The sequence below is a fragment of the Asterias rubens genome, chromosome 7 (genome assembly GCF_902459465.1).
Source record: "Asterias rubens chromosome 7, eAstRub1.3, whole genome shotgun sequence".
Lineage (NCBI taxonomy): Eukaryota > Metazoa > Echinodermata > Asteroidea > Forcipulatida > Asteriidae > Asterias > Asterias rubens.
The window spans coordinates 18,684,448-18,711,797 of NC_047068.1; the positions used below are offsets into that span (position 1 = coordinate 18,684,448).

The 27,350-nt window shown below is 37.1% G+C and overlaps 1 protein-coding gene across 3 annotated transcripts in view; it reads right to left on the bottom strand.

Annotated features, from left to right (window-relative positions):
• The window catches only part of LOC117292283 (xylosyltransferase 1-like), a 75,264-nt gene that overhangs the window by 4,407 nt on the left and 43,507 nt on the right, over positions 1 to 27,350 (bottom strand). The window contains exons 5-10 of one of the 3 annotated variants that reach the window (XM_033774283.1): positions 25,956 to 26,158; positions 23,383 to 23,463; positions 22,329 to 22,358; positions 17,366 to 17,582; positions 14,454 to 14,630; positions 13,447 to 13,683 (exon numbers count right to left, since the gene is read on the bottom strand). In XM_033774283.1, coding sequence (XP_033630174.1) covers positions 13,447 to 13,683; positions 14,454 to 14,630; positions 17,366 to 17,582; positions 22,329 to 22,358; positions 23,383 to 23,463; positions 25,956 to 26,158 — 945 coding nt within the window. Of the gene's footprint in view, positions 1 to 13,446; positions 13,684 to 14,453; positions 14,631 to 17,365; positions 17,583 to 22,328; positions 22,377 to 23,382; positions 23,464 to 25,955; positions 26,159 to 27,350 lie in introns of all 3 variants that reach the window. The other 2 variants (XM_033774282.1, XM_033774284.1) reach the window with 2 other exon arrangements.

The window sequence follows — 27,350 nt, forward strand, 5'->3', positions numbered from 1 at the left end:
AATGATGAGTAGACAACTCTCGGGAGAAGCTCTGGGAGGGGGTGTAATGTAAACCTGCAAAGAATTGAAACAAGAAATTACCAATAATAGTCATAATTCACTTCCAAGTTTCAGAAATCAATACAATGTTTTGGCTCAGAGACTTGAACTTCACTCTGAAGGAAAACAGCACTTTTCCTCGAGGAAAATATAAATTTGTATAATTGGACTGCAAGGGGCACCACAGCAAAAGCACAGGGCACCACGGCAATTGCTTGTGGGTGTCAAGGGTTTTTTCCAGGTCTGGGCGTTGATACAAAGCTCTAGCTCCATTTGGAAAGTTTGTTTAGAAAGGAGATGGGAAACTGGATGGAGATTTACAAACTAAGTTTAATTCATTACACATGCTTCAGGAATCCATGTATGTGCACAAGTGTTCTCCTGAATTCTCCTGAATAGTTCTCCAGAACTATTCCCCATATCTACTTCTGTCAGATTTTGGCTTCAGATTACACAACACACTAGACATGAATCACTTTAAAACTCCTTAGATAAACAAATATTTTAATGAAATTTTCTTGCTCAAGGACGGTAGCCAAAGTGAAGGAGTCAAGTGTACAAGAATGCAATGTACATTTACCATGACTGATGTTTATCTTGTAATGGCCAAGTAGCCCTTCTTTAGTAAAGACCATTCTCTAATCTATATGAGGAAAATCTAAATTTCTACTCAATCTTTTCATGACCATAACCTCTAAACTTAAACTGTCAATTTAGACCTTATCATCACTATTTTATCTTTTATTTTTATGAACAATTAAAATATGCCGTGAAGAATGAAAACATGATGGTTTTCATCAAAGAAATTTCAAAAACAGTTAAAAAATTTGAAATGTACAGAACAAAATGAGTGTCTCACTTTAAAAAATTAGGTGTTTTGCAAACTGTCAACATTTCCTACTGGTGAAATGTCACACAGGGTCAAAGAGATCAACAAACATAAAACATGTGATGTACTTCCTGGTATAAATTCAGTATAAAGGTAAATTCATGATCGCAATTATCACCTGACCCCTGCATACTGTATGTATGTTTACTTTCATTATTTGGTGCGAGAAAAAGTAAACATTATCTGACAATGGTAACATTATTATAAGCTTTTGGTATGAAACCAAAGATGCTTTGTAGCTCAAAAGCCTGAGGAAACCTGTAAACATGAACTTAAAGCCATTGGACCCTTTCGGTACAGAAAAAAAAAAAAGTTCACAGATTTACAAATAACTTACAGGGTTCAGAAGGTAGTGGTAAAAGACTTCTCTTGAAATTATTCCATGAAATGCTTTACTTTTTGAGAAAACAGTAAAACAATATAAATTCTCGTTAGCGAGAATTACGGATTTATTTTAAACACATGTCATGACACGGCGAAACGCGCGGATACAAGGGTGGGTTTTCCCGTTATTTTCTCCCGACTCCGATGACCGATTGAGCCTAAATTTTCACAGGTTTGTTAGATATAGAAGTTGTGATACACGAAGTGTGGGACTTGGACAACAATACTGTTTACCGAAAGGGTCCAATGGCTTTAAAGGGTACTTGAACGATATGTGAACCAGAAACAAGGTTAACGCCTACTCTTCCACAATGAGTTTTCTGAGTTGTTTTTACGAGCACAATCAAAATCCTGGTAGTGGCTTACAGTCAGTCATGACAGAAGCTATAGACCTTGCTCAAGGACTTAAGACTGACTGGGCATCCAACCCAAACTCTGCTGATCAGAAACTTTTGAGACTGACCTAAGGCCCGTTATGAAAAATAATCAAAAATATATATACAAAACTCAAATTTTTATATCCTGGTTCATGTACTGTGCTATTATGATTGTATGAGACAATTGTCAATTTTCTGAACCGGATCCAAAAAACGAAATACCACAGCCAACAATTTGTTAGTACAATTGGTATTCTTTCCTTGTGCATGCCTTTAAAACCTGTCCAAGAAAATATCATGAAAACTAAAATGTGAACACTCACTGTGTTTAACTCTTGAAGATGATTACCTAGAAACTGGCCACCTGTTAATTACATAATTATTTTTTAAACAAATTTCACTTTAATAAGTGAGTATGCCAAACTTTATCCTCTAACAGCTTATAAAAATATAATATCATTTCATGGCATAAGTGCATGCATTCATGGCGACAGTATCATGATGAATATTCTAGGGATGCGTTGATGCATGACATAATTCTAGTGATATTAAGATACTCGATGACTTCGCTTATTCTAAGAATCAGGTACTAAGTGTGTATGCATGGCTCAAATTTAGGGGGAAATCCACCTGACTATAGGTGTTAGTTACTCTTATTCTATCTCAGGGTATGCTTAAATGTGAAATCCACCTAACTACAGGTCTTAGTTACTCTTATTCTATCTCAGGGTATGCTTAAATGTGAAATCCACCTGACTACAGGTCTTAGTTACTCTTATTCTATCTCAGGGTATGCTTAAATGTGAAATCCACCTGACTACAGGTCTTAGTTACTCTTATTCTATCTCAGGGTATGCTTAAATGTGAAATCCACCTGACTACAGGTAGTTACTCTTATTCTATCTCAGGGTATGCTCAAATGTTTTACTGGAGCAGAATTTGTTTAATTAACAAGAGAAATTGTAATCAAAATGAGGAATAAATTTCTACAGACTTTAATGTTTTTTAATTAACAAGAGAAATTGTAATCAAAATGAGGAATAAATTTCTACAGACTTTAATGTTTTTATTTGAACAAGCACTATTCCTAAGATAAGACTTGTTTCATAAGACTTGGAGATATTTACCAGACTAAAAGTTAACGTCATCTTGACTTAATTTTAGTTTGTCAAGATTTACAGAGAACTTTGGTATAATTTTTATTCAGTTCAAAAACACAAACCCACCTAAACTATGATCATTAGTTCACTAGCCCACTGCTAAATCCACTGGCTTCAGTCCAGTGGCCTCAGTCCAGTAAATACACGCCTGAAGTATTCATCCAAGCTCTGTATGCACTTTGTGCAGCAACAGACAGGTCAGTAGGCACTGTGGTTGATCATCAATCAATTATTATTATTTATTATCAACTTTGAATCTCTCTCTCAAGTATTCGTCAATATTGTCTGATTATATGACTTTTTGTCTGATATCTCGATGATGGGTAGATGATGATTGTTGAATGATGTATACCAATCTACCAGTAACATTATTATCCAAACTCCATTTTTGTATCTAGATTCAGAAATATTACATTTAGTCCAGTGCAGTGCCTAATGGCAGAAGGGGTTGGCTGGCTCTAGCAGTTTTAGTAATTTTGAAGTACAAGAAAGTTGTATGCAATAAAGTGGCTCAGATTAAAACAAGATTGCACCACTACTGACATTTGTGTTGAGCTAGAATTATACCCAAAGTATTGTTTTCCAAATTTCTTACCTTCCTACTTTTTATGAAAAGTAAACCTATCAATGTTCTGATTAGTTTCTTAAAAAATGATTTTCAATTCAGTTGTTTACAGCCTAATGCCTTTTTTCTGGTTAAACTTTCATTACATCCTCCAGGGCTCATGGTGATTTATTTCAATTGTGATGCAATAAAATATGTGTTTCTTTTTAACTTCCTTAGGCTCTGTTTCTATGGCTTTAGCCTTCCAGCTTCATATTCACTCTCTCATTCAAAAGACTACTAATTCTTGACTAGTTTTCTATCAACAACGACATATGCTGAAGCATCATGACTTGCAGTATTTGTTCAGTGGATTGAATCAATCTTCAGACAATTGCCAGTCTCTATGCTTGAACAGACCAGAAGTGTTACAGGTGAATAAACAGTGTCAGCCTAAGGGCATTTTGTTTCACCTGATGATCAATCAGGAATAGACACGACTATGATTTATTAATCTGTTCATTATTTTAATAATCTCTTATTAAGTAAATATAATCTGACAACAGTGACAATGTACTTCAGTCAACTAATGATAAGATAATAAATAACGCTCTGATATTAAACAACCTTTATGTCACTCAACACAAAGTGCACACATAACATTTATTAGAACATCCTATAAACTTCTATCCTTGACATAGTGACACAAATTTTTTAATATAGGAGTCCATGTCAACATATAGGATGCTTGACTTTGGACAAATCTGCAATGCTGTGACTGTTTCCACGGCAGTTACATCTAGCAGGCCTATTTGTGTATTTACGTGGGGAAAAAACCTAATAATTGGTAAACATTAAGTTGCCAAGGACATTTTTAAAACAAATTATTTTGACAAAAATACACCATTTTTATTTGTAACAGTGTGATGCTGTGATGATAAATGTTGGACAGTGACCGATGCTCATGAAACAAAATTTGCCTGAATTTAGCCTGGTTCATACTTCCTGCGAATGCAATGCGATGCGAATTTGCCGTGAATTTGCCATCACAACTCTGTTTTCGCTGAGATACAATGTATTGGCAAGAGACTTGGGCACAACTCAACCCCTGCAAATTATTCGTTGCGAATTTGTGACGTCAACATTTGTATCGCATTCACATTCACAGGAAGTATGAACCGGGCTTATGTCTGTATCTCTTTTCAGTTCACTTCTTTCCACCTGACTGGCTTCTGTTTTTTAATACACTATGGAGACCGCTATGTAGTGTGTGTTGTGCTGTTATTTAAAGGAACACGTTGCCTTGGATCGGTCGAGTTGGTCTTTGAAAAGCGTTCTGTAACCGTTTGTTGTAAAATGTATATGGTTAGAAAGATATTGTAAAAGTAGAATACAATGATCTACACAAATAGGCCCCCTATGCCTCGAAATTGCGTGGTTTTCTTTTTACCCTGTCGACTAACAAGGTCGGCCATTTATGGGAGTCAAAAGTTTGACTCCCATAAATGGCCGACCGTGATAGTTCGCGACGTAAAAGGAAAACCGTGCAATTTCGAGTGATACTTGTGTGGATCATATATTCTACTTTTAAAACATCTTTCTAACCATATGCATTTTATAACAAACCAATCCAAGGCAACGTGTTCCTTTAATAGCCTTGGCACATGTTTCGAAAAAACTCTGCTACAACGAAATATTTAGGCCACTATCAATTTTGCTCAGAGCAATAAAAAACGCTGAAATTGCAAAGAACTTTTGAAAGGACTTCTGTAGTGTGGCGTTTCAAACATAGCTCATAAATTTATCTCTCTCATCAACATTCTTATTCAGTTCAATGAGTGTTTATTTATGCAATGACACAGCATTTCCATTGAAGGCAAAATCAAGGTCAAATAGAAATGGTAGGCTAAAGAATGCTTGGACTGGCAACTGGTTTTGGATACCATAAATCATGGGGAATATTAATTTTAGTGCTTTACTGGAGCTTGGGTGATCTATGCTTGAACCTTAAATGATAAATAATAATAATAATAATAATAGTGGCAATTTATAATGCGCCATGTCTGTCTAAAAGACACTCCTGGCGCAGGAGAGATGCCGAAGCCAGAATGCAAAGAATATAGTTAAGCACACAAATAAGTTTTCAAATGGGTTTTGAAGCTGGAATATGTAGTGAGTTGTCGGAGTTTAGGGGGGAGTTCGTTCATTCTAAACAGTCAACCATTCAGTATCAGGATGTGTATAGCACATTCAGACATTCCAGCATAGTCGTAAGAATGTGATGATTTTTGTTTTTAACAAACTTGTCCCTCTGCAAAACCCCACAGGGAAAATTGTGTTAAATTCATTGACAAATTCAAGAAAAGTTCCCCTTAAACACCAGCTGATTTCCAAGTACACTGTACCATGGAGGTAAACATGACTGTACCATGTATTTGAATTCTCATATTTTTCACTGTACTACTACAAGGACAACTTGTATATAAAAATGACACTTACTGTATTCAATATACAATTTTAATTTGCTGCATAAATGCCTTTGGGTAACAGTCTAGACAGAGATTTGTTTTGAATTAAGGGGGCGGGGGGGGGGGTTACATAATCATAATGTAATGTTCTGAGCTTGTCAAATCTATTTGCATAGATTCTTAACACAGGAGAGAGCCAATAATCTAAGTGAAAATAAAATAAAATATATTTTAGGTTTTTTTTCAACAAGTTCCTTCCTCCATGATTCAAGGATTCGGGTACTTTTTCAAAATGTCCATAGATTTACATTAAACTTACACAGTTTGAAGATAATGATAGTGGAAAGCTTCCCTTCAAATATTACTTACTGAGGTGCTGTAGTTTTTGAGAAATTAGTAAATATTTGTAAATGATTAAAATAATTTTCGTCTCATGAGACGAAAATTATTTTCATTACATTGTTTTACTCATTTCTCAAAAACTACAGCACCTCAGCACGTAATATTTTCAGGGAAGCTTTCTACTATCATTATCTTCAAACTGTGTAAGTTTAGTGTAAATCTGTAGACATTGTGTTTTTTGTCCTACAAAAGTTACATAAACCCTTTAAACTGAAAACCTTCCCAGTCTACAGTAGCCTAATTCATAAATGGATTTAAAAATATGATTCAAAGTGCGTGTGGGAATCTTACCCTATAACTTTCTAGGCCTTAAAAAAAACAAGTTGTAAATATAGGCCTGCAAATTACAAATTGAATGATTTTGGAGATTGCTTGGCAGTGGTTGCCTAGTAACCATAGATACATGACACTGTTGCAATGTCTGTGTGCATATAAGTGTCCATGTGAGAAGATGACAGATCAAACAATGTAAGGATGTGCAAGTTTTTTAAACATGATTTTTTAAATTAGTTTTCAAGGCAAATATATGTTGCATATATATTATGAAAAAGTCAAATTCTTCTTGAATTCTTGATGAAAAATGCATTATTGTAAAATATGGTTGAACTTTTGCAGGAGAGATTAAAGTGAAGTACACAAGGATTTGGTTGGCCTTGTTCTTGCACTGCTTACTGTTTAACCCCTGTAAATTATTGACGAAGTATTCTTGTATAAATTATGTTTTATAACATCCACATGTAGGCCTATGGTTTTCTTTCTTTTTATTGTTTTTATTTTACATCTTATGTGTAACAGAATCTGGGTTGGCACAAAAGTTGACCTTTTTAACAAAACATTAAAATCCCTAGGAGGATTACCCACACAAGTTAATGGAAGCCACTCAGTATCAAGATTATGGTGATGGAAAGAGAAACGTCAGAAGACACTCAGTATCAAGATCATGGTGATGGAAAGAGAAATGTCAGAAGACATCCTCACCAAGGCTTCACACAAATTAAATCAATGAGCCAGCATGCTATGCATTCCAGTCACCAAGCCATGCAAGCTACAGCATTGACATTGAACTAGGATGGGTAGAAATGTGAAGAATACACTGTGAGAGATAAGATGATGTTGCAAAAACTGTCATTGCAGATTTGGATTTGATTGAGTGATAAACTTTAATGAACAGAGACATTTAGTCTTATGTAGCGTCACATGTGACTGAAACTGTCAGGATTATTTTCAGCTATCAATATTTTAATTTAAGTCGGATTTTAAGCTGTGAGAGTGAATAAAATAATTGAAAATATTATTTGTAAGTGAAACCATGTGCAGGAAAAATTTTCTTTGAAGAAGTGATGTTTTTTCCCAAGAAGAATTTATAACGGCAAACTCACTGCATCGATTAACTTTTCCTGTATAAACTAAAAACAAAATAATTGAGCTTAGTGATTTTAAATTTGAGGAAACTGTATCCAAATATTCTTACTTTTTTTTAAATACAATGTTTGCAAAGAGAAGTTCACTCATTCAATCTCAATCACTCTTATACTGTACAATGCAGTTATTTTAGAACTTCTGTCAACATGCCTTCTTGCTATTTTATATACTAGATCCCATTCCTACAGCCAGCGGCATAATTGTTGCTTTATGGGTGAACCAAAATCAATCCATCTTATTGGCAGCGAACCGATCAGCTTTCAAGTGTTTATCAAATAGTGAATGACTTACAGTTATGTCAGGCCATAGTCAGGCACTCTCAAAACAAGATACAGGAGGTTAAAAGGGTTGTCTTTGAAAATAAGCTTTTGAAAATCAAAATAGCTTGAATGCCAGAGTTAAAGGTACTTTACATACAAGCAGAAAGTCAAACTAAGCAAGAACAGTGCCTGACTGTAACCTGGGAAACACTGAAACTAGTCAATCACACAAAACCCTAAACTTAGTAGAGGACACTTTACTTGATATTGATCAATTCTCTTTTCATCTCAAGACTTTCTTTGTTTCTTTGTGTTGTTTTGACCTACTTGTCTTCATGTTTCTTTCTTGTAAGGTCAAGGCAGTTTCCTCTCAGTAAAGGACAAAATCTCTACATAAGTGTAAGGGCAATTTACATTTGTACAGTAACACTTCAAGGGGCCTCAAGGCAGTGGACCAGGGGCATTGAGACAATTCCTCTGTTGTCCCCATCAAGTATCAAATGGCTTGACTCAATTTCAGTATTTGAAGAAAAGAAATTACTTTTCAAAACTCAGTTGGTGGCAAATACTTTAAAGACATTGGGCTTCAAAAGAGAAAGTGAACATGTACTTTTAAATGAGGCACATCATCGTACTTTTAACCTACATGTGTATCACGCTTCTCTTTTGACAAACAGTGAAGCGATACAAAGTATACATGCAAGATTTGTAAAGTAGGTTGATTTGACATCCTATGTACGGAATTTACTAAATGTCAAAGGGGTTGGAACAAATTAGCCTCCCTGTTAATCTAGACACCTAGCACCTGTCATAATTGTCTAAATATAACTCACCAATCTGACATGAAATATTAAACCGTGACATTTCCACATTGAATCAGTCTTTGCTAAATATACTCAGTCCTTAAATGCACTGTTTTCTTGTAAGGATGTGGCAATTTTTTCCCAAGTAAGGACACTATGGAGGAGTCAAAAGAAACTATTATAGGCAACGCACCACTTGGGCAAAAACCAGAGGGATAGAGGCAATTGTCTACAAAGAGGCCTCTGTATCAGGTAGCTCAATCTCACAAAACACAAGGCTATCGCAGTTTTCACTTTGTAGTGCAATTGCACAAAGGGAAAACAAACTCCACAAAAAACAAATAAATAAATAAATGAAAATAATATGGCATTTATAAGCACTCTCAATGTTATAAAAATCCATCTTTTAAAACTAAATTGAGAAAATTCAATATTCATTCATGATTTTAAAAGTGAGTGGTCTGTTTTGTAATCTGTTAAAGTTGCACGACCCACTTCTCATCAAACCTTTTATTTTTTAAGAATTGTTTCTCTGAATGAATTGACAATGCGGCTGATTCGGAACGATTCATTAGTTCATTGGATGGCATGATTGATGGTTTGTGCTTATTTCTACATCAAGCATAGAGAGAGAGAAGGACCTCTTAGACCAGTGTCAGCCTCAATGGATGATTTCAAGAACATGATGAGCTGGCTCATTATGGCAGAAAACATAAGACATGAGACAAAATTTGCATGCGCCCCAGACAATGCACAAAATACATACTAGTGTATTTTAATTTTTTTAGATACTAAAAACCTAAAGTGCATTTTCACTGTATCCTCCGTATGACCCTCCACTACCTCCAGTCAAAACTCAATCATAAATTTTGGAGGAAAACCAACCAAGAACCAAGAACTGTTTTTGTAACAATAAAATAGATTAACAAACTACTCACATGCAATTATTGTTTGTATAAAAAAATATGCGTAGTGGCTGTGTATGTGGGATAACGTCAGGATCGAGACAACAACTTACTTTTAGTTTCCTACCGTTTTGCCATAGTGTACATCACTCACAACTTTTTTGTTAGGCCTAAACACCTCAAATGAAAGCTGAAAAAAAAACTTTCTTAAAACTACAAAACCAGCCATTTTAAATCTTCATTTTACATTTTAACACATACGTTGTGTGTTTTGTCATAGACTTGGAATGAATGAACTCTTTGAGAATCAAACGATGTGATTATCAATCATAAGAAGCCACCTCTTCCGCACACCTAAACAACAAACTCAACTCACCAAGTTTTGCTAGAGTTGCTATCATAATCCAGATACAGATTCCATACGACGTTTGAACCTCATCCCATTCAATACTAGCCACCATGAAGCGAGAATTGTTACCCAGGGCGCCATGGCAACCTTCACCCCCTTCTTCATGCTCTTCAATCCCTCGATCCGCAGCATTTGTGGCTGACACACCAATGATGACAAGGAGCAGAAGTATTAATAGGCGATGCCAATACATCTTCAAGTTCTACTTCAGACTTTCTTCTTGTGGCATAGCGGCAAACGTCTTGGAGAGTTTATATTAAATATTCATCTCCTGAAAGAGAAGGTGTTAACTGAGTTAACTACATGTGTAGAGCGTCTTCTCTAGGCCCCTCTCTCAATACTAGATTTTCAGAAACAAATTAGTATATTGCCACCACCTTTTCAGTTGTTATGAAATAAATTAATTTCTAGTTTACTCAAATGAGATACTCCTTTTTTTGATTAGTGAAACACTCGTGACAGAATGCGGAAATCTTTTACAAAATTTCAACGAAGAAATGCAATTTATATGAAAATTAATATTTTTAATTCACTCCTGAATGGAACACATCTGGTGAGAAAAATATAATCAATAAAGTGTATGAAGCAAGTAGTGAAGATTAACTCCAACTTTTTTAATGTTGCACAAGAGATTTGTGTTTTTCCCTGAAACTGAAGTGAATGAACTCATGGAGGAAGGATTTACCTTTATTGTCCACCTAGTTCAACCAACCATGGTTCAACTCAATATTAAATCAACACACATTGTAATGCAATAGAATCTTCTAGGTGGTTGATCTTACAACAGGAAATTCTGAAACTTAGTGGCATGTTTATTTCCCTGAAACCAAGATGCAATATTAAGTCACACAGGCTCTGATCAACCTGTTGTAGTGTTGATATAGAGCCTAGTTTAGAGAGGTAGAATTACATAATAAGTATGACAGTAAACACTGACAAATTTAAGTATTTCTTCATTGAGCAGTGCTCATGGTATTATATAGAGCAAGGACTAAACTTCCCGATTTCAAACTACATGTAGTGTTAAAGTTAATAATGTTTATATAAAACACGTTTTTAACACATCACATTACACTACATTGTATAAGGCTACTAAATTATTATACGAGATACGACGACGACCTACTTCCGTGTATCATGGCACTTCAAAGCTAACCACACGTACCACCTGGCTCCACAAGCATGAAAACATTCAGTCTCTTTTAGTTGTAGTCCTTTTAGTTACTCCCTTCGCATCCAGTTTCTGCACGTCCTAACTCAAAACACGTCTCTAAGTAGTGTCTTTAAAACCTTGCCATCAATTGTATTTCATAACATTTCACTGACTGTACAAGATCCACTGAGCCGTGGACATGGTGGATAGAGTATTTAGGAGTAGGAGGTGGTTTACTGGATGGACCAAAAACTACAATCTGACAATGCAATCATAACTTTTAATTCAAACGGTCATCCATGTCAGAATGTCTTTTTATGTGGCTACTTCTACCTCCACCGGTGTCTGGGTCCGGTTTCCGAACACAGTTGTTCTGAAATAGCACGTAACGCAGTCAACGAAAAGACCGAGTGCTGTCAATGATTGGGACGCCGAAGCAAAGTGTCGATACACGGTACGCTGTGGCCTCTACGCACGACGGACTAGACTATATTACGGCGACAAACGAGGAAATAAAATACAATTGAAAATACCTAAATAACAATTATATACACAAACTTACCAAAGTGCTGTGTTGTTTTATTTGCCTCATTAAATAAGTCCCCGGTCCTTGCATGTTTCCATTTCAGTACGCTGTGTTGAAAATCTGCTTTATCTGTCGGTCGTTTTGTTGTATTTTGTCATCAGCAGATTTACCTGGATTGAGTTATATGGACAATACACCACCAACTGCACGTATCACACTGCACTGTCATCAACACCGCCGCCGATACTCTTTTTCTAATTCGCGCCAGCATGCAGTGTGATGAGCCCTCCTCCCCTCGTCGTGCGTGTGTCCCATACGCGCACAAGTAACAATTTAAAGGAGAAAACGGACCTTTAATTTGTTAACCTTCGTTTTAAGGTTGTATTTAAAGAAAATATATATATATAAAGAATGCAACAGTCATATCTTTTTCTAATAAAACGTTTTACTTTCAATTTTTAAATTTAACCAAAACATGAAACATTAGCAAATAAAAAATGATGGTCAGATATTACATATTTCCCATTTTTTGTATTATAAAATAATTGGAGCAGCAATAAAGTCTAATGGGACTGGTACTTTAAGTTAAATAAAAAAATAGCTCCACTATCTGATCTGATCATTTTCAAATTTGTCGGAGATCATGACCAACAAATTAATTTGGACTCATAAAATCAAATTAATTTTTCATAGTTATAATCTGTAGATGGATCTACGATGCTGCTGGTAGTATGTAGTAGCTATCCAATGTTATGCACAGTGTATTGCACCTAGCAATATTCTAATAATCCACTTTGTCCCTCCTTGGAGATATGTTTGTGTGCTTGTGGGATTCAAAATAGTCTTCATTGTTGTAAAGCAAAGAACGAATTAAATTAACTAAACCTAAAATAAAATAATTTAAACAAATAAAAAACAGGCACAAAATTCTGAGACTTAAAAAAAAAATATTGGTGTCAATAACACAAGCTTTTATTCTCTCAAAAGTGCATTTTAGCACAGGTTTATTGTTTATCAAATCAATTAACTTAAAATAAATGTGTGACAATTCCACAAATTGCTATTCTGTAAGGACATGTTTAAAGACACTGGACACTTTTAGTAATTGTCAAAGATAAGTCCTCTCACTCTGTGTATCTCAACACATGCACAAAATAACAAACCTGTGAAAAGTTGAGCTCAACTGGTCCTAGAAGTTGCAAGATAGGAAAAACACACTTGTCACACTCTGTCACACGAAGTTGTGTGCTTTCAGATACTTGATTTCCAGACCTCAAATTTAATTCTGAAGGTCTTCAAATCAAATCCAAATATTTTAGCGGAAAATTACTTCTTTCTCAAAAACTATGTTACTTCAGAGGGAGCCGTTTCTCACAATACTGTCAACAGCTCTCTCCATTGCTTGTTACCAAGTAACTTTGTATGCAAATATTTATTTTGAGTAGTTAACAATAGTGTCCAGTGCCTTTAAGAGCTTAAAGATAAGATATATAGGATCGGTTGGTGGAAACACCGCTGATATATTTTTAGTAAATGGTTGAGAAACTGCTGTTAGCCCACAATTTTTGCTCCCAAACTCTGACATACATTCAGTCAAATCTTACAAGAAAGTATAAAAACCAAAGATACCTGTTACAAGAAAGGTATAAAAAACCAAAGATACCTGTAACAAGGAAAGTATAATAAACCTGTGCAACTAAGTTACCTGTGCAACTAAGTTGATATGAGCAGCCATCAGTCTTATAAATGACTGGTAAACAGTCAATGCTACATCACTAGCTATGGTAGAGCTGTCCTCGTAGTGGTATAAACTCTGCCAGTAGGACCGATCTCCCGGGGTACCAACAGGGTAAGAGCCGTACAGCCAAGAGTCTAACTGGTTGATAACAGCTTGGTTTATGATTGGTTCAAACTTGCGGGCAAAGTAGGCTGGCCGATTAGGCTGTACAAAAGAGAAAAATAAAGAAAACACATATTTAAAATTTTGTGAAACCTCTATATATTTTTAATTCAAGGTACTATTGTCTGAAGAATAAAATGATTGAGAATATTTCTAAGTGTCTAGCTGAAAAACACGGCAGAGCAATGGATTGGACCTCTGTACTTAGAAGGCTTGTAGAACTAATGGAATACAACTTCTGATGCCCCAAGAGTTAATTCAAGGCTTTTTAGAAACAGTATTCACAGTTCTAGAGAAGTATACATACAATATAAGTCTATTTTGAAGCCATTAAAACACAGTAATTACTACCCTGTTGGCAAGTCATTGCATCATATGCATGCATGTCAGCTGAATGCCTAAAGTTTCTGCTACTTCCGGCACCATGGCAGGCATACATTTATGTGTAACTTGAGCTTGAGCCCAATCCGAGGTTTGGCAAAATAAAGGCTCAGGTAAGGACTGAAAACCCGGGCCAAATGCAAAGCTCCGATCTGAGCTTGGATTTGAATAGGGGTCGAAAGAGGTGAAGAAGGAAAAGAAACCACTGAGCCAACCTTAGCGTTAGCCTGAACATATGGCATCTCCGAGGCTCTTGAATCACCTTTGACCTCACATCATTTCACATGACCTTCCTGGTTCTGGAGATTTGCAGTTAAATCTGACATACATGTGAATACATATAAAGCCAATACCTGTCCTTATCCGGGGACAGGGGATCAGTCTAAGCCAACCTAAACTCCCGGCTGATCCCCATCTTGTTGATTGTTTACCTTGGTTTTATATAAATCTTCTGGTTTGAAGTCATTCGGAGAGCACCCACACCAGTCCACAATGTGCTTGTATTGACACTGACATCCAAGCTTGCGTTTCCAGTTTGTCACCCGAAGATTGTTATCCACAAAGGTCTTACATAGTTCACTGTTCTCAAGAACTGTATGAAAAAATGACTGCAATAAAACAATATAACAAGATATTTTTTATTATAAAATACTCAAAGGTTTGTAAGATGTACAACTTACGAGAAAGACTCTACTATGGTTTAAACCTTCACACCATTTGTACCACAGGTCCTTTTGGTTAGTTAGCAAACTGCAAATAGCAATACTTTCTCTGAGTACAACTTTGGTCAAATTAGGAGAAACCTACTCATTTTAACCACATCTAAATGCAATCATTAACGCTGAGAAATAATGCTTTTCATCATAAAAATTCAGACCTGGAAGGCCACACGGAGGCCCCCACCTCTGCTGCCTTTGTCTTGTACTTGTCGCCCCAAAATTTCCCAAAGATTGAAAAGATTTCCAAATGAAAGAGCCCTTTTCAAAATAAAAATGGCATTGTCCTCCAAAAGATGAAATTCCAGGCCTGAAACCAGGACATCATAAATCCACTATGGCCTAAACATTTAAGACACAATCGGTAGCTACACATAAAAAAGCACCTTCACAATACCACTATAGGATTAGGATTGTGTACAGCAGAACATCATGTTATACCATCAGCAGATTAAGTCAAAACACACATGTTTCTAGTACTAGGTTACACTTAAATAAAATGAACATGTACACTGAACTTGACCCTGAGTTTATCCAAATCCAATCACTGAAGATAAATAGCAAGAGTCCAATGGGATTATTGGTGGGTTTCATCAAGGTCAGATTTTATATAGCAGCAGGTATTAATTTTGATGTAGATTTACTTTTCACCTTCGGAGTCCCTATGGGAATGTATTTTTGTGTACAAAATAAATTACTATTTAATGTTTGAGTCAGTAAACAATTTTGTCCAAAGGCACGTGAATGTATCCAGAGTTATAAGACCGCACAGTTTGAAGTTAATTCTGTTTTAGAGGAAGTACAAGTAAGTGAACCACTTATCTACTGTCACGTTGGCAGATTTTCCAATGGCTTGTGATTTTTTTAAGGTACCTGAAACCTACCAAATTCTTTAGGTTCAAGGCCCGGTCACACAGGCCCCAATAATGAGAACCAAAACGAGAACGATAAATGAACACCCTCGATCGGTTGAATTGCTCCACGCAGAATACGCCCACGCTTATTCAACCAATGGAGGGCATGCATTTTTATCGTTTTCTTTTTCGTTCTCGTTATTGGGGCCTGTGTGACCAGGCCTTAAGTCCAGAGTTCCACAGTGCTATGTAATTGGGCTCTATCTTGCCATACCCACATAAAGAGATTGTCACATTGTATTTAAAGTGACTTCCCAACGAGCACCAACAGTCCTCACTTCATTGTTTACAAAGCAGGCAGTTTATCAAATTTGAATGATCACTCAACTAATTTAAGTCGACGTAGAGTTTAACACACTGAAGTGTACCACAAGATGTACCTCACCCTATCACAACAAGTTATTGTACGTGGTTAGTATGTGTGCCTACTACTGCCTTGTCCAAATACCATGTCATGGTTTGTAATGTATAAATAAATCAGCTGGAAATATACCTGTTGCCCCCTTTGCAAGCTTTGGATACAATTATATCACTTATAATAATACCCTTTGGGAATGCCTACAAAACAGGCCTTGCTTATTATGTGGACCACTAGCAGGAGAAAGGAATGCCTGCCTTGGAATTTCAAAGCTTAGACAAGACAAACTGTAGCACTGGCATATCTTAAAGGAACACATTGCCTTGGATCGTTCGAGTCTTTGAAAAGCAAAATCGTTTGTTTTATAATGCATATGCTGAAAGATATTTTAAAAGTAGAATATAATGATCCACTAAAGTATAACTCGAAATTGCGTGGTTTTCCTTTGACCTCGTCGACAAACACGGTCAGCCATTTATGGGAGTCACATTTTGACCCCCGTAAATGGCCGACCGTATTAGTTCGCAAAGTAAAAGGAAAACCACGCAATTTCGAGGCAAATGTGTGTGGATCATTGTATTCTACTCTTTAAACATCTTTTTAACCATATGCATTTTATAACAAACGGTTACAAACGCTTTTCAAAGATCAACTTGACCGATCCAAGGCAACGTGTTCCTTTAAAGAAAAGATTCTGAGATTAAATTTAATTTTGGGGATACACTCTTCTTTTTTTTTTTCAATAGATAGGGTCCTTTTGAAAGTGACTGACTCCTGTGAAGTATTATAATTTACAGTATAGTAATATGGTTTCACCGTACACCGATTGTGTGATAATTGTGTGATTTTTCTCTCGAGTAGTGCAGGAGTAAAACCTGCTGGCATACTACTCATGTGGGATTAAAAACTGTGACCCCCACATTGTGACCCCCACATTTTATTGCAGGGCCAAATGTCGTAGCTCTGCTTATACCATAAGCAAACAATTGCCCCTTACCAAAACTGGGAATTCCGAGCTTACGTCAAGCATTTTCACTGCTTAGCAGTAAATTGTTGCTTAGGTGCGTACGTACTCTATGTTACTAGGCAATCTAAAGTGGGGAACAGTGATCGTAAGCGCAGAATTAGGGGATAAGCAGAGCCATGAAATAGGACCCACATATCTTAATTCACACATTTTCTAGCAGGTATCTCAACCACTAGCCCAACAATCGTGCCCTCAAACATCTAGAACAAATTACAGACACAAAAAAGGGCACAACTAAGTGTATGCACACATTGGTCATCAAATTGGATCCCACTTTTAAATGCACTCTATATAAGAGTGAACAAAATATGCCGAATTGTTCAAATACCTCAGCAGGAAGAAGTGTGTATTTGTACATGAGCTTCAGACCAGTCAGTAGCTCATTGGTTGACATAATCAAGTACTCTACAAACTGTCGATTGATAACGATCCAATCCGATCCGCCGTCCAGCGTGATTCCTAGAGGGAGTTGACGATCGCCCAGACGCCACATGTGTGTGTCGCACTCGAAGAATGTCTTATCTAATCCCTGCTTTTTAATGAATCTGGCGGGAGGTAGAAATCAAGAAAACAGCGTTAGAAACTGTAGGATTTGAAACTTTGCATGATGTAAATTAGTACAGCTTATGCTGTGTCCGAGTTGGCGGCTACAGCTAGGGCTACAGCTAGATTTCCACATCATCATGCGTTGAGGTATAGGACATTTTTGGCAACACCCTTAGCAACAGCCGTAGCCGTTGCTGCAGACGCAAATTCGGATAAAGCCCAAGAGAGGTTGGCGGTACACCACTAGTGAATATCTTTTTGAGTAGTACATAAGCAGCAACAAGTAACAGAGTCCAGCATTCTCCTGGAGATGGTCAGAGCATACTGATTGAATTGTTGAGTCATTAACCATTGGTTAGAACCCAGTATAACTCAAAGATATTCTCATTGTGTAATCGCAAACATGTCTTAGCAATTTTTGTCTGGTTTCTGAAACCAACAAAATGGCAATCAATACCTTTTGAAAAACATATCTGTGGACAACTCAGATGAAAACCTGATTGAGTTATTTATATAGGTCATACAAGCATAAGGTCAGAGGTTAAATGAAGGTCAATATTAAAAGCAGATAGTCAGAAACAGGAAAGGATAGAGCATACATGTAATGTAGGGTGATACCCAGGGAGATGTAGTGCACTCAGGAGGGTCATGGTCACACATGTTATCCCAATTGGGTATGAACGGTTTTAAAAAACGGTGTTAATCCAGGGTTAGGTCAGATGCATGGGGTGAGGAGTCAGTGCCACCAAGATATCCCAAATGGGGTATGAAAAGGGGGACTAGTGGTCAGTGCCACCAAGATATCCCAAATGGGGTTTGAAAAGGGGGACTAGTGGTTAGTGCCACCAAGATATCCCAAATGGGGTATGAAAAGGGGGACTAGTGGTCAGTGCCACAAAGATATCCCAAATGGGGTATGAAAAGGGGGACTAGTGGTCAGTGCCACCAAGATATCCCAAATGGGGTATGAAAGGGGGGACTAGTTGGGGGAAAAGTCCTGTTGTGATACGGTTTGAACCGGGGTCCACTAAGGTGAAAAGCAGAGAAAGAAACCACTAAGCAAACCAGACTCCCAACTTATCAGTATTTCTTCGTAAACATTTAATAAACCTTTTTTATCTTCAAGTAGGCTTGAATCCTTGATTCTGATTGGTCCATCCAACAAAAGTGTGATATAAACACTTCAGCCTCATTGGATATGGGACGCAGAAGCGCTGTATTTTTCCGTGATAACTTATAATATCCAGCACTGTTGAATCGCTAATCTGCTTACAAGAACCACTGGCAAGCTAGTGGGCTTCTTGCTTTGCTTACAGGCAGCAATGCTTATGAAATGGGATTCTTCTAATGGGATCTCCATAAATAGAAAACATCCGCTTATGTTATATGAATTTGGCCCTGGTAGATTATTGGAAAATTGTCAATTATCTTTGTTTTATTTTACCTATAAATCTTTAATCTTTATTGTTTGTCCCGAAAAAATTTGCGAAAAAAAGTTAACAGCCTGACTTTTCGACCCTAGCAGAGTCAGTCTCAAAGGCTAAAAAAGGAAACAACCTTGTTGAATATTAATTTTTTACCCATACACTGATGTGTGTTAGCACTGTATACTCAGTACTTCCCCAAGTCCAGTGAACAAAATATCACAGGCAAACACTGTATTACTCAGGTGGGATTTGAACCCACGACCCTTGCAATTCTAGAGCAGTGTCTTACCAACTAGACTACCGAGATTGCGCGGTAGCTATAGAGGCAGTTTGAATCCTATGTTTTGGCAGCGGGTACCGCATTGATATAATAGATGTTAAATTTGCATCTAGGATAAAGAATACGAACTTTGGTTTCTACACCAAATAATACACCAATGACAAACTTATGCCCCTAACCACCTCATTGGACTTATTTCATTGGTCTCATATTGCATGTATTGTTCTAGATTTAATTCTTAGAACTTCCCATCTGGGTCATTACTTCACATCAGGGAACCATCTACCCATAGCACTCTCCCTTTAAATCTCTCCAGGGTTAAAATAATAAAAAGCCAGCATGTAGCTTCAACCCATGTGTTGCCAACATCCTCTCTCCTTATTGTTTTTAATCCACAGGCCAAAGTCATTTGAAGACAGGGGTGGGTGGACCATGTGGTCTAGCTCAACGTTTGTTTTTTACAAACTTAGTTCCCTGTTCGACCCTGACACATTCAGCTAATAATACACCAATGACAAACTTATGACCCTAATAACAATAAATTAAATAACTACATAAACAGTAGTGGCATAATTGCAGTTATACATAGCTCAAATATCTAAGAACAAAACACAGGTGACTAGGATTCAACATGGATTCAACTACGGGCGTATGTATCTGGATGCAGACTTTGGACATGGACTCACCCCCCAAATGACTCAAGAGCAATTTTACATTGTGATAGGTAATGTGGACAGACTACAGTACCAATTCTACTACACCTGTAAGATCTGGGCCCAATTTCATAGAGCTGCTTAGCACAAAAAATGCTCAGCATGCAATTGCTTCCTTGATAAAAACAGGATTACCAACTAAACTTCCATTTGTTGCATATTGCTTGTTACTCAGCTGTTGTTTACTTATTCTGAAAATCATGTGGAAATTTGGTTGGTAATCTTGTTTTTAACAAGGAAGACATTGCCAAGCAAATTTTTGAGCTAAGCAGCTCCATGAAATTTGGCCCTGGCGCTTGGCCAGCAGAGCAGACAACTGCTTGGAGAAAACACCATGGATATGGTGTGTCAATTACTTGCAATCTAGAATATGATGGATTTAGGGTGTTTCCCATAAACCAAAAATCTCTGTTGAGGTTCAACTTTTGAAAGACCCTCTTCCCCACAGGGCATAACCTACATGTAGTTGTGTCATTGTGTAAAACGAAATCAAGAGACAACGAACTTGATGGTTTAATAAACCTTGCAGGTAAATCCATGGAATTCAACAATGTCTATGGCTCTGTAACCCAGAAAAAGGATAAGCTCTGAGTGGTAGTGAAAATGATCCCAAAACCAAACAGGGGTTAATATTGGGGTGGGTGTCAAGGAAAGAAAGGTTGTTCAAAATGTACATAAAAAGTAATGAATTAGTGGACGAGTGTACTTTGTAGGGGGTAACGAAAATGATTAAATGCAAGAAAACCTCTGAAGCACAAACACCAAAAATTGCTCCAAACCCGAGTTTGCGTAATACCTCAAAGAAAGATTTTCAAAATTCTATTTCATAAGTACTACTAGTGTGAGAAAGTATACTTTGAAGGGGTAGGGAGGTATTAACACATACTTATTCACTTCAAGAAAACCTCCGAAACGCTGACACAAACCAAAACTTGCTCCCGAGCAAAGTGTGTGTATACCTCAAAGAAAGACAGTATGAAGTCTACTGCATCAGTATTAATAGTGTGAGAAAGGAGTGGGTGGGAAGGAGTCTAAAATTGTGTATTTACTGCAAGAAACCCTCCAAAACAACGCACAAACCAAAATTTGCTCCAAACTAAAGGGTGCATATACTTGTATGAAAGAAATATTGTTATATTCAGGAAAAGGAATTTACGTAGTAACGGGGATAAATTTAGAATGTTTTATTCACTGCAAAAAACTCCCAGGAACACACAAAAACCCAAGGTTGCCCTTCACCAAACAGACATTATACCTGGGTAAGTGAAAAACCCTGTGGTGGAGAAATAGAAATAACCTTGGATTAAACCACTGGCGTCTTACCCATTGGTGATGTGCAATGGGAAGCAACAGGCCCAACAGACAAAAAATATGGGTCAGTCCAAATGTTAGCAGCTGCAATTATTTGTTTTAAATAAATGTCAGAAATGATATTATGAGACCTGAAAGAATTACATGTATACATGGGCAGTTAACCTTGTACCAATAGACCCAGGTTTTGATGCTGTCATGGTTTGCATTGCTTACAAATGATGTATAAAGTGGGTTGTCAAGCGTTGCTCTTTTTGTTTTCAGTGACTAGCCAGCAGGACCAGTTAGCTTGTCATTTCACTGGTCTACGAGATTTTTACACTGGTCAATATTTGAAGATTTTTCTTTCAATATTGACATCAGCGTGGGAATTGTAATAAACTAAATATGAAGTGTTAAAAGGAGAACGTTGGTACTGCATTTCCAACAGTTTCACAGAGACAATATTTCAAATTTTTCAACAAAATATTTAACAAACTGTGATGTTTTCAGTACTAAGGTCTAGAGTCATAAAAAACTGATTGACAGTTACATCCATGAATGAGCTTTCAAAAATTCCTGATGAAATATCAGCCATTATTCGCGGTTTTCTTGTAAGCCCAAGCAAATGATGATAGTGGTGAAACTAAAATATTTGGCGCTTCCCAAAACCAATGATGCATATTAATGCTTTGAATAAGTTTTTTAAAACGTTAACAAGAAACACATGCGTGCTGGAAGTCATTTGTGCAATGGGACAAAATGAAGTGATGAGTAAGCAAACAGATATTAATGTTAGAACTCTAAAATGACCAATGGTTAACTATTGAGTACCATCATCAACCAGACAACAAGTCTAGCAAGCTGATGGTTGGTTCCCTGGTTTAAATTCCACTTATTGTTAATTCCATGGTTTTAGAAACGTTAGTAATGATATAACAAAAACAATGATTAAATTACAATCGGACAAATGGTGCTTGTGGAAAAACCCATGAAATGCCAAATATTGTCCCTGTCACCAACTTTTATTCTTACCCCGGTTTAACCTTTCCATTTTTGTCTTTCCTGTCCAAATCAGAATTGCTTTAAGTTTAATCAAAGTAAAATATAAAGCAGAACACCTTTAAATATTACTATAAGGGCTCACATTCACTGAAAACAATTTGATATCAAAAGACGTAAAATAAGTGAACTGGATTACTTTGTTTGCATTGACAGTCATGCAAAATAAAAAACAAGATAAAAAGGGGGAAATTATTCATTACAGAAGAGGAAATAAATTCCGACTCTCATTGTTTTTTAAAGATGTGTCACTGGTCGTAAAATGAAATGATAGCAACGATAACATCACTGTCTTTTCCCTACCCTCTTCCCTTAAATGTGTAAACTCAGAAAGAAGAAGTTCTTTTTATGAATTTAAGTGGGAAGGTCAACTAAAAATATGTCTTGATGGGAAACTGCTATAAAATGAAGGGAAGTCCCCCTCAATCCACTTGATAAGATCTCACGTAAGAAGAAGTGTGTTTTTAAAATAATATTTGAATTGCCAAACAGCCTGGACAAAAAAGTGATACTCTTAACCAAAATCAGGCACTTCCAGAAAATGTTGAAGTGACATTAAGGCTTTACTTTATTTGATGACCAAATGATGAGGTTTTGACATGATGTGCCTGGGTTAGGCAGTGATTGTCATGCTCAGCATGCTATTAAATGAACTGGTTTTTACCCTGCATGCAAAAGGGTCTTTGATTATTCACAAACATATACATCTTGAATGGAAACACAGACCACTTCAAGATCACATTTAAGCAGTGAATAAAAACCCACATTCCTGGCCGTCAAAAATTAAACGACAAACACAAATGGGGGACCTTTTTTGAATGCTTGGTGGCAGTAGACTTACCAGGTACAACCATTGTTTTTAGTATTGTCTGCATGGTAAGAACTTTGTAAACAATGGAAATTTACCTGGTAAGTCTGCTGCCACCTAGCGTCAAAAGTCTCCATTCTACTCAGAAACATTTTGGCCGCAACTTGATAACAAAACAACTATAAATAGAAATGAGATTCCTTCATTGTGTATAAATACCTTTCATCGTCACTCCCATGGGACTTCAAGAAGTTGTTTTTACGATATCGACTCAGAAAACTTACTAAATAGTCATTAGTTCTGCAAAAGAAGATGTTGAGAAAAGTTATTAGATATCAATGAAAACAATAATACTGGAATATATCTGTATACTCAGTACTTTTCTGAGTTCTGTGAACAAAATCACAGGCATATTACTCTAGTGGGATTCAAACCCACGACCTTTGCAATTGTAGAGTAGTGTCTAACATGTACCAACTGGACCAATGAGACTGCCTCTAGCTTAGCTACAAGTTAATCTCGCTGGTCTAGTTTGTAAAACACTGCTCTAGAGTTGCAAAGGTCAAGGATTTGAATCTCACCATAGAGTAATATGCCAGTGACGTTTTCACAGAAGTTGGGAAGGTACTGAGTAGAGTACATGTACATGTATATACAGCGATAACACACATGTGTAAGGGTAAGACCCAAATTAAGATAATATGTGACATGTATACAAATGTGTACAGCATGGACTGTGAAGTTTGTAAGACATAAAGACTGATGTGATGATTAGACCCTAGAGAAAGGTCTTTTCTCTATGATTTCCTTTGACAAGGAAAGACCCAATTGCCGCACAGGAAAACATACAGAGTGCCACTATATCCTTTGAATTTTACGCTTCTTGAACACTGTGATTTCACAGGAAACAGTGCTATGAAATTTGACCTAGTTTGTGATAGACATGTAAGAGAATCCTGAACAATGAAACCTAAAGGAAATGTCCCAATTGTCTAATGATGCAAAGCACAACTGTGTACATGTGGTGTGCGTTAGAGTGGACTCTATAGCAGACTATTTGAGTATAGTTTGGAGTCCTTATAATTACACTTTTCTCCTTCACGAAGGCATTTAACCATAATTGCTCCTCTTCACCCAGGTGTATATATGGGAACCGGAGAGGGCTGATACAGGTATGATAAACCCTTTAGCCCAAATTCCAGCAGCTTGGGGGTGTACATGTATGCTCCCCAGGGAGTTGAAAGAAGTTTTGTAATAGTGCCTTCATTAAGGATAATGTGAGCATTTAGACGTGATACTTCACGGAGGCAATGAAGGCGATGGACCCTTTTCATGAAATATGTAAATTGCACAAAGCCTATGCACACTAACATTTTGGTTGGCAAAAATAAGGGAAAATTGCGATGTTTTGTACACGGCTAATGGCTGCGTGATGCAGATGCGATTGTGTGTCTGCTTAGTGCACAACTCTATGGGATTTGCCAACCCCGGGTCTGTACTTATGGGTGAATGTGATCAGCATATTTTTACGAAAAGGGTCCATTGCCTCCATGCCCCCCCCCCTGGTCATTGTCTTGGTGCAGGCTGCTCTTACTAAAGAGAAAATGCCTTGGTACACTTGCCCTTTCAAAAAAGAAGCATAGGCGGGCCTGTGAAATACAAAAAAAGATATTTTATCAGTTGTTTATAAGTGATTAAACCATTGAAGGTTTTGTGCCACACTGCTTTGTCCACAGGCCATGTAAAAGTTTGTAATTTGTTTACGTTGAATCAGTTCAAAATATTAGCATGATTAAAAAAAATTATGCATTTCAGGGATGCTTGACAAAACGGCCATGTGTATGATGTGATGTCACTGGTGAAACAAGAGACACAACCATTAAATCTGAATGCCATTGCTACCATACAGGCATGTACTGCTGTAGTAGGATAAGCAGTTCTGAATTTCTCTTTCCAATTGACATTTATTTGCAATATGTCATAAGCAAGGCTTGTTTTTGTGGATATTCCCAGAAAGCATTATTCTAAATGAAATAAATGGAACATACACAATAGGAATTGCTACAGGCAGCTTTCCAGAGGACTTAAAGTATTACTATTACATCTTTTGAGTGGATGTGTGTATGGTACGTGCACGGACAGACTAAGATGACTTAATCCATGGAAAAATATCATTCAAGTGTATCGGTACAGTATATTTTGAGAGTTTCAGATTTTCCACTCAGCTCAATAAGGTCCTCTGATTTATATTTGTGGAAACGTCAACATGGTTATTCATCCAAAATGCATTCACATTTTAGAAGACACAAAAATAAAGATCAAAGCGCATCCTTTTACAAAGCGCATCTACAATCCTGACCATAACTCGTTTGGCCCCCCTGCCCCCTTTCAATGTTGGCACAATTGGCGGTCTTCTTTTGCGTTACAGTCAACATTGAGCCGGGGGGGGGGGGGGGGGGGGGTGTGGGGGGGGCGCAGGGAGACAATGTTTATTGTCAATGGGAAGTGGACAGGCAATGGTTTTCTTCATTAGGAATGGATGGCCCAAGAAATTTGGCTGGGATGTAGCTTTATGCTAAACCCACTATGAAATACGGACACAATGAGCAGGCTTAGAATTTCATCTTTGAGAGGGCAAGGTCATTTTCATTTCACAAGGGGCATCTCCTGCAAAACTTTTGACAGGCATCAAGGCCAAGATTAGGGCAACAAAGGCCTTGGCTTTTAGTTTTCCAAAGACCCAAGTCACCAATGTTCTGTGGGCCTGGGCACCAGATGAGGAATGTGCTTACTTTATAGGCATGTCTGACTCGCTGAGATTGATAAAGAAGTCCCAATCCCAGTCCTCCATATTCAGGAGGTCCTCCATGCACCGTAGATACACCTCAAGTAGACTAGCACCGCCCCAGATGGTCGCTAGACGCCATTTGGTCATCCGGATGTTAGAGAAGCCTTTAGTTGCCCTGGCGACCTCTCTGTACAGGTAGTCTGATCTCTGGACAGGAGAACAAGAAAAGTGGATGCGGTCATTAGATTCAGATGTACAAAGGGAATAAATGGACGCCATGTGATAAACAACCAGTGGTATAGTGACCAGGGGTCGATTTAACAAAGGCAGTCTTAACTTAAGACTGAGTCTTAGGAGTTATTGAAAACTTAAGACTTAGTCCTAAGTGAGGACGAGTAACCTGTCCCAACTCGAGATAAGACTAGTCTTAACACTTTGAGAGGTGTAGGGGGTATGGGCTTCCATTGATTTTGAGCATGCATCAAGGATATTTTACACGAGATATGTACAACCTTTCAACATTTTAAAACTATGGAGCAAAGTAATTGCTATTTAAGGTATTTAAAGTTTGTGATGCCAGTTTCTGTTCCAGAGTGTTCACTTTAACACAGAAACATGTTTCTGACCTTCTGGCAGAGTGTTATGTGTATAGGTGAAACCTTAGTTTACAAAGTATTGTTTGCCAAGTTTACAAGTATGTAGGTATTTCTAAAAAGGAAACCATACAGGGAAAGGTGAACATACAAAAATTCAAACAATCTATTGTTTATCAATATAAACAAGAAATATTAAAACGAGTGACACAAAATAATAAATTTGATTAAAAAAAAAATAAAAAAAAAAAAAAAACGATTGAAATGACACCTGACACTACAGGCTCTCAATAACATCATAGAGATTCTCCCAAACTAACATTCTACTTGAAATCTCAACAAGTAAAGGCAATCCACACTTCATATCGTGTTATCATTTCCAAATCAAACACAATCGGCTGGAATTCATTTCAACATCCTGTATTGTCACACACACACTTGTAGAGTGTTTACCAAAGGATATTACATTTCAATGTAGCAAGATCATATCTTTCCTTAAATCCTACTAACGCCCGGTTCATACTTCCTGCGGTTGCGAATGCGAAGTGAATTTGACGTCACGACCCTCATTTCGCAGCGATATTCGCAAGTGAGTTGCCCAAAGTTGCCCTGCTGCGAGTTATTCATTGCGAATGTATGACGTCAATATTCGTATCGCATTCGCATTCACAGGAAGTATGAACCGGGCTTTACTCTCATCTTTTTTTACAATATTCCAATGTGGGTTTTTTTTGTGTAGTGAAAACTATTTATGAAGTAATTGCAGGGTGAATAAACCACACAGCTCAACTGTGATAGGTGTTGAT